General features: G+C 43.2%; 1 protein-coding gene across 1 annotated transcript in view; it reads right to left on the bottom strand.

Moving 5' to 3' along the window:
- Nucleotides 1-8322, bottom strand: part of LOC139022491 (cadherin-7-like) — a 123307-nt gene extending 114985 nt beyond the window's left edge. The window contains exon 1 of the mRNA XM_070446819.1: nucleotides 7736-8322. Within this exon, the coding sequence (XP_070302920.1) occupies nucleotides 7736-7972 (237 nt within the window). The 5' untranslated portion in view covers nucleotides 7973-8322. The remainder of the gene's footprint in view (nucleotides 1-7735) is intronic.
- Nucleotides 8323-8847: the final 525 nt, after the last annotated feature.

The raw sequence follows: 8847 nt of genomic DNA, 5'->3' as shown, positions 1-8847 counted from the left end.
TTAACTGCTGATCTGATGTTCAAAAGTATTTGTTGATCATAAGAAATGATAGCAGATACATTTCATGTATTTTCTAGGGGATAAAGGCCAAAATAATCACAAAATAGTTAGGTTGGGTCAGAACTCTCAAGACGGCAGCCATACAGTACGGCACTATCTCATGGGTTTGTGGTAAGTGAATGGAGAGAGTGAGTGGATACGATTGGGACTGACCTCTCAGTGGAGGCACACTGTAGCACGCCGGGCTGTAGGACGCTAATACATTTGAAAGGGAACCTCTAACAGAATGCTAATGAGGGAGCTGATCTTAATTTCTCAGACACATGTTCCTGTGTGTGTGTCTGTGTGTGTGATAGTGTGTGTGAATTCTTCAAAATGTAATGACTGTCGTTATATGCTTATTGCAGAGTACGTTTGCCACCAGAGTAAGAATGCTTCATCTAAGAACTAAAGGGTGGAAAGCATCTTGCAACTGGTGGTGATCAGTAAAACCCAAGCTGCAGATCCATTTGTTTTGAAGTTCCAGACTACCTGTTGATAGAGTTAATACAAAATGATGTGTACTTTGCTTAGTTGTGAACTCAGTCCAAGTCTACTTTAAACTCAACTTTCCAGCTGCTCATGCACAGATGTTTTACGATCTCCTGCTTCTATAGTTGTGCCCGTAGTTTTGTCTTTGGCAGGAAAAAGCATGCATAGTACTGCCCTGAAAGCAGCCATTAAGGGAAGAAAGGGGAAAGAAGTTTAACCATGATTTGGATGGTTATTCAGGCTTTCCRCTTTTGGAAGCGGGCTCTAAAAAGAAGTGAGCTGCAGCACAAGGTCCTGTCTGTTGTGCACTACAACAGTCCATTTGATGTGAGCAAGCACTCTGCCTGCCCTGAGGGTTGATGGGAAAAGCACTGTAGCCACTGAAACAGACCTTAGGAAACAGAGGACACTGCCGTGGTAGGCTCTCATCAACAAAGTCAGTATAACACAGGGTACGTTTTTCAAAGTTTGTAAAATGGCTTTAAAAAATATGAGTTCTGTACACATTCAGGGAAGTGCACCCAAGACACAAAATCTAAAGCTTAGACATGAAAGTTGACAACTAATTAGGCATAAAATTGATACTGAATCGCATGCCTACTTAGATAACTAATTCAGCCCAGACTCCACACTGGTACTTGCAAATATTTTGTCACTCGATCACCCTGTGCACAAAAYGATAATCACCACACACTGACGTAATGTTTACCGCCGAGCGTCTGTTAAGTGTAAGCGCTAYACTGACGACGCCATTCCCACTTGCTTAAATATGCGTGTCACCAATTTGCAGTTGACACTGTGTAGTTTTGAGTGTCTTTAATGTATGTTTTCACCGGCTTGCTGTGACTGCAGGTTATTCCAGGACAGTGCACTTACCCCAGGCATAGTGCCAAGGCATAATGAGAAATTTGCTTCTGAATTTCACAATCTGCCAGAATACATTAAAGCCAAGCAGGGCTGCAGATGCAGTGGCGGCAGAATCAKCCAGGCCAAAGTGATGACTTCCCATTTCCCTCTCATAATATCATATATCATACTGTTTCTGCTTAGAAAAATGACCGGATCCCACTAGGGGGTCTGTCAGATTGTTTGCAAACAGATGTCAAATTATGGYTATCCATGGCTGGCACAGTGGCACTATTGACTCAGTATAGATCATTATTAAGAGTGACTTACTGTGTAATAACGAACAGCCTATAAGTGTATAGATATTCTTACTCTAGAATTGCGGGCACAGAAGAGTCCAAAATGATGATGAAATCACACTACATTATTTTGGCATAATTGCGGTCATTAATTTTGTCAATTCACATACAGACTGATACATGAGTGCACGCGTACATCAATATGGAGACAGTGACTCAATCCCAATACCTCGGTGGGGGAGTGGCWCTCGAAAACGGAGCAACTAGTGATAGGGAGAGATAAATTAGGCCTTGAGAAAGGGACATCACTACATCACTCAAGCACATTAGAGACTGACAACTGATACCACGCAATTTGTTAACGACAGGCATTGTATTTTTTTACAATGCCTGTACTGGCGGTAGTAAAAGCTTTTTCTTATATTTCTCATGCTACAAATACGTACTTACCATATGAGCAACAAATGAAAACAGCAACAATTTGCCCGTAATGTAGCCATCCCCTGGCTGTAGGTTACTGAATCAGAACATTCATTTAATAGCAGTTTCACATGTAATAGTCACATTTCCTTAACTCAGTCATTACCCGTGTAAACATTCTAGCTAGAACAATTAAAACCACTGTTCGGAACTAATATTTGACAATGTTCCCGAACTCTGAGGATTGTTTTTTCCAGCAGGACAATGCTCCATGCCACAYTGCCAGGTCAATCAAGGTGTGGATGGAGGACCACCAGATCAAGACCCTGTCATGGCCAGCCGAATCTCCAGACCTGAACCCCATTGAAAACCTCTGGAATGTGWTCAAGAGRAAGATGGATGGTCACAAGCCATCAAATAAAGCCGAGCTGCTTGAATTTTTGTGCCAGTAGTGGCATAAAGTCACCAAACATCAATGTGAAATACTGGTGGAGAGCATGTCAAGACGTATGATTGAAAATCAGGGTTATTCCACCAAATATTGATTTCTGAACTCTTCCTAAGTTAAAACATTAGTATTGTTTGTTTAAAAATGAATATGAACTTATTTTCTTTTCATCACTGCATCTTTTTTGTTATTTTRACCAGTTGACATTTTCTGCAAATAAATGCTCCAAATGACAATATKTTTATTTTGAATTTGGGAGAAATGTTGTCGGTAGTTTATAGAATAAAACAAAAACGTTMATTTTACCCAAGGACATACCTAAAACCAGAGTAACTGATAATTTTGCAGTGGTCTCTTAATTTTTTCAAGAGCTGTATATACGCCAATATAGGAAGCTACATGTAYAGGGAATTGGCTAATGTTAGCTAGTCAGGGAGCTTGTAAAATATAGATTTTTGTAAATGATCTTTATGACCAAATAATATGCATAATACTTTCTCTACATTAAATAATATATTCCTCTCCACTGTACATTTTTTGCATGATTCCTTACATTTGCGTGCGTCTATCTTAGTATTTTTGTCAGCCATCTTCCTGAAGCAACTTGAGAAGACTCATCACTTCAGTAGGTCATATGATTGAGTGTAGTCTGGCTCAGGAGTGTAAAGGTGAACGRAAAGGCTCTGGAGCTACGACTGGCCTTGCTGTCTCTGCCTGGTCGGTTCCCCTCTCTCCACTGGGATTCTCTGCCTCTAACCCTATGACAGGGGCTGAGTCACTGGCCTACTGGTGCTCTTCCATGCCGTCCCTAGGAGGGGTGCGTCACTTGAGTGGGTTGAGACGCTGACGTGATCTTGCTGTTTGAGTTGGCGCCCCCCCCTTGGGTTGTGCCGTGGCGGAGATCTTTGTGGGCTATACTCGGCCTTGTCTCAGGATGGTAAGTTGGTGGTTGAAGGTATCCCTCTAGTGGTGTGGGGGCTGTGCTTTGGCAAAGTGGGTGGGGTTATATCCTGCCTGTTTGGCCCTGTCCGGGGGTATCATCGGATGGGGCCACAGTGTCTCCTACTTCTCCTGTCTTATCCGGTGTCCTGTGCAAATTTAAGTATGCTCTCTAATTCTCTCTTTGTTTCTCTCTCTCGGAGGACCTGAGCCTGTCTCTTATACACATCTAGATGTGTATAAGAGACAGGCCCTGAGTTATTCACCGGACGTGCTACCTGTACCAGACCTGCTGTTTTCAACTCTCTAGAGACAGCAGGAGCGGTAGAGATACTCTCAATGATCGGCTATGAAAAACCAACTGACATTTACTCCTGAGGTTCTGACTTGTTGCACCCTCGACAACTACTGTGATTATTATTATTTGACCATGCTGGTCATTTATGAACATTTGAACATCTTGGTCATATTCTGTTATAATCTCCACCCGGCACAGCCAGAAGAGGACTGGCCACCCCTCATAGCCTGGTTACTCTCTAKGTTTCTTCCTAGGTTAGGGCCTTTCTAGGGAGTTTTTCCTAGCCACAGTGCTTCTACACCTGCATTGCTTGCTGTTTGGSGTTTTAGGCTGGGTTTCTGTACAGCACTTTGAGATATCAGCTGATGTAAGAAGGGCTATATAAATACATTTGATTTGATTTGAGAGTCTTGGTGTTGCAAAGCTTTATGGGAGTTTTGATAACCACRCAATAGGGAGTCTGCATTTCGATTCACTTCGTTTTGAGGGCCAACTAGAGGGCTGAAAAGGCACTACCCCTCACTCAAAGTTGAATTGGAACACCACTCCGACTCAATGCGGCTCGCGGGATTGCGCAAAACGGAGTGGGATGGATAAGGGGAAACGGAAAGATTGGGATAGAGCCAGTAAGTTCTTCTTCATGACATTACTAGGAGGAYTAGCGTGTCTATCACGCTCAGCCACGAGGTCAGAACTTCCTGCCWTGTCAGACACAGTGTCATGACAACCTTGATTTTAAAGGACACCCTTTTRATCCTGGGCAACATGCATCGCCTCCAGGAATCAACAGATCTGATTGGTCAGCCGTGCGATGGGGTGAAAGGCTGAGGTTTGGGAGGGATACCAGGTGGGGCTGGGCGGTATACCGTATTTTACTATATACCGGTATTGATKTTTTATTTTACCTTCTATAACGGTATTTGAATGTTTGGTTTGTTAAATGTGATATGCCGTGTGTAAYGTCCCTTTTTATAGTTTACGCGCTACTTGAGTCATTCCTCTCCACTCTCTCTCTCGCTCCATGCCATGTTCCACACAGATCTAGCTCCGCCCCCGGTCACTCACTTTGTTGAAGCACCTTTGGYAGAGATTACAGCATTGTGTCTTCTTGGGTATAACACTACATGCCTGACACACCTGTATTTGGGGAGTTTCTCCCAATCCTCTCTGCAGATCCTCTCTCAMCGTTGCCGCTTGCTATAKACCACKCTCTGCCCCCAGCTGTGCTCTGGACACCATATGTGAACTGATTGCCCCCCATCTATCTTCAGAGCTCGTGCTGCTAGGTGACCTAAACTGGGACATGCTTAACACCCCTGCCATCCTACAATCTAAGCTTGATGCCCTCAATCTCACACAAATGATCAATGAACCTACCAGGTACAACCCCAAAGCCGTAAACACGGGCACCCTCATAGATATCATCCTTACCAACTTGCCCTCTAAATACACCTCTGCTGTTTTCAACCAAGATCTCAGAGATCACTGCCTCATTGCCTGCATCCGTAACGGGTCAGCAGTCCAACGACCTCCACTCATCACTGTCAAACGCTCCCTAAAACACTTCAGCGAGCAGGCCTTTCTAATCGACCTGGCCCGGGTATCCTGGAAGGATATTGACCTCATCCCGTCAGTAGAGGATGCCTAGTTAGTTTTTTTAAATGCCTTCCTCACCATCTTAAATAAGCATGCCCCATTCAAGAAATTTAGAACCAGGAACAGATATAGCCCTTGGTTCTCTCCAGACCTGACTGCCCTTAACCAACACAAAAAMATCCTGTGGCGTTCTGCATTAGCATCGAACAGCTATGCAAGTWTTCAKGGAAGTTAAAAACCAATATACACAGGCAGTTAGAAAAGCCAAGGCTAGCTTTTTCAAGCAGAAATTTGCTTCCTGCAACACAAACTCAAAAAAGTTCTGGGACACTGTAAAGTCCATGGAGAATAAGAGCAGCTCCTCCCAGCTGCCCACTGCACTGAGGCTAGGAAACTCTGTCACCACCAATAAATCCACTGTAATTGAGAATTTCAATAAGCATTTTTCTTCGGGCTGGCCATGCTTTTGTCATGACGTTGGCCTCCAAAGACACGACACTTTCCACCTGGCTACCYCTACCCCGGTCAACAGCACTGCACCCCCCACAGCAACTCGCCCAAGCCTTCCCCATTTCTCCTCCCAAATCCAGTCAGCTGATGTTCTGAAAGAGCTGCAATATCTGGACCCCTACAAATCAGCCAGGCTAGACAATCTGGACCCTTTCTTTCTAAAATTATCTGCCGAAATTGTTGCAACCCTATTACTAAGCCTGTTCAACCTCTTTCGTGTGTCTGAGATTCCCAAAGATAGGGAGCAGCTGCGGTCACCCCCTCTTCAAATGGGGGCACTCTTGACCCAAACTGCTACAGACCTATATCTATCCTACCCTGCCTTCTAAGGTTTTCGAAAGCCAAGTTAACTTCTTTGGGGTAGGGCAGTATTTTCAGTCGGATGAAAAGCGTGCCCAGAGTAAACTGCCTGCTCAGTCCTAGGATAGCATATATTAATAGATTTGGATAGAAAACACTGAGTTTCTAAAACTGTTTGAATGATGTCTGTGAGTATAACAGAACTTATATGGCAGGCAAAAACCTGAGAAAAAATCCAACCAGGAAGTGGGAAATCTGAGGTTTGTAGGTTTGTTAACTTCTCTAGGGTATGTGGGAACGGTAGCGTCTCACCTCGTCAACAGCCAGTGAAACTGCAGTGCGTCTAATTCAAAACAACAGAAATCCAAAATTAAAATTCCTCAAACATCATGTGTTTTACACCATTTTAAAGATACATGTCACGTTCCTGACCTTATTTCCTTTATTTGTCTTTGTTTAGTATGGTCAGGACGTGAGCTGGATGGGCATTCTATGTTATAGTGGTTTCTATGGTTTAAGGTCATTGTTAATTAGCCTGATATGGTTCTCAATCAGGGGCAGGTGTTTTACGTTTCCTCTGATTGAGAACCATATTAAGGTAGGCTGTTCACACCGTTTGTTTGTGGGTGATTGTCTTCCGTGTCTGTGTATGTACCACACGGGACTGTTTCGTTTGTTTAGTCTGTTCCTGTTCGTGCGTTCTTCGTGTTATGTAAGTTCTCATGTCCAGGTCGGTCTACGTCGTTTTTGTTATTTTGTAATTTATTCAAGTGTGCTTCGTGTTCGTCTTGTTTGAATAAATTCATTATGTACTCCACAAAAGCTGCGTTTTGGTCCGATCCCTGCTCCTCCTCAGACGAGGAGGAGAACAATCGTTACAATACACGTGTTGTAAGTCCAGCCACAGTGTCCGATTTCAAATAGGCTTTACGACGAAAGCAAACCAAACGATTATGTTAGGTGACTGCCTATTCACAGAAAAACATGTCTGTAAACAGACCAGCCTCTGGTCTACGCATGCTCTGAGGACCCGGCTCAAGAAAACAGAGATCCAGGAGAACCAAATAAAGCCCATCTTCTCAATATAAGCTCAGGCCCTCACTGAGAGGAACTGTCCACTTACATGTGGTGCTCGAATTAGCTGTGGTTACTAMTAGCACCTGTTGTGTGTTGCTGATAGAGTGGTAACGCTTGAAAGAGAGTGTCTCAACACTGAACAAAATAACCTAAAGAAAAATGGAATTATATATAGAACAAAAAAACAACAGCATTCAAATGATCACTAAGGATACTTAATGACAAAAAAAATATTTTATCTGTTTGGAATTAGCTTAATTAGCTTAATTGACCAATTCTGAAAATAGATATGGATRTGTTTAACGAAACAAATAAGCAGTTAGTGTGAATTTTCTTTACATATTGTACATGTGATCAGAGTGTTTAAATCTTGTAATTTGTTATCTGAAAATATGGTGACATTAAACACTAGCTCTTGTTTGTTTTTCATCCACACTTGTATATGAACACACATTAAGTCCAAACACTTACCTTGCCAACATACAGAGGTTCCTCGCCTGTGTACTCCTCCAGGACAAAGAACTGGTTCCATACCCAGCTGCGTTTGTGCCTGCGAAGCATCTCCCAGGGGCCCACAGTAGTGTGCTGCGCCTGGTTCTGGCCCCCAGAGGCGGAGATCAACCCCCAGCAGCCCAGCTCCCAGAGGGGAAACAGCAGAGCAAGGAGAGTTCCTGCTCTCCCCAAGCTTCCTGAGCCACACCACCTCATTTAGGCCCCCTCCAACAAGCACCAAGCACAGGAGAGAATAAAATCACACAGCGGAGAAGAAAATGTAAAAATCCTCAGGGGCTGCTTCCCACTGTCCTCTTGACCCAATGTTTTCCAAAAAAGAAAAAAGACAAAGAGGATATAACCTTGAAGAAGAGAGCTTTGATTGTAGAAAAGGGAAAAAGTCAAGCTCTGTGTATAGGACTAGTGCTGTTGTTCCTTGGTCTTGATTGTATACAAAAGCCTTGGTAATTCTCTCCACTTTGGAGACAGAGATTTGACATTGAAGGTGGATAGAGGGGGGGTCAATAGTGACAGGCAAGCTTGCTTCTTCACCACAGAGGTGGAGTAATTGGCACCTATCAGAACAAAGGGATGAGGAGAGAGAGAGAGAGAAAGACAGAGCGAGAAAGAGAAAGAGAGAAAGAAACTGCCGTCAGCAAAATTGCCTCGGTGACCGCAGTCACTTTAGACAGCAAGTAATGTGCTTGCTAAAGCAATGATAACGACATTTTTCAACCACTGTTAAAGAAATTGACCAAAAATGAAAATATRGTAAATACAATCAACATAACATCCTGCAGGGGCCCATATACGTAGTTCTACATAATATTCTGCATTCCCAATATGACAAAACCAAATTGGGTTAGGTGAAATGTTAATAAAAATATGAAGGAGGCAATGTACACAAGCAAAGCAATTTCTACATTCAGGGAAACAATAACGGGTGGTCGGAATAACAATTAAGTGTCGTTCAGCCTTCTTTCATACTGAATTCCCATTACTGAGGCTTTACCTTTTCCAAGGTTTTTATCTTTGTATAAGAGCAAAAAGTAATAGCGCTATGGCTCTCCACCTGACGGTAACAAGGCACA

Source organism: Salvelinus sp. IW2-2015, linkage group LG14 (genome assembly GCF_002910315.2).
Source record: "Salvelinus sp. IW2-2015 linkage group LG14, ASM291031v2, whole genome shotgun sequence".
Lineage (NCBI taxonomy): Eukaryota > Metazoa > Chordata > Actinopteri > Salmoniformes > Salmonidae > Salvelinus > Salvelinus sp. IW2-2015.
The sequence above is the reverse complement of the archived record's forward strand: the minus strand, read 5'-3'. Positions and strand labels throughout refer to the sequence as shown.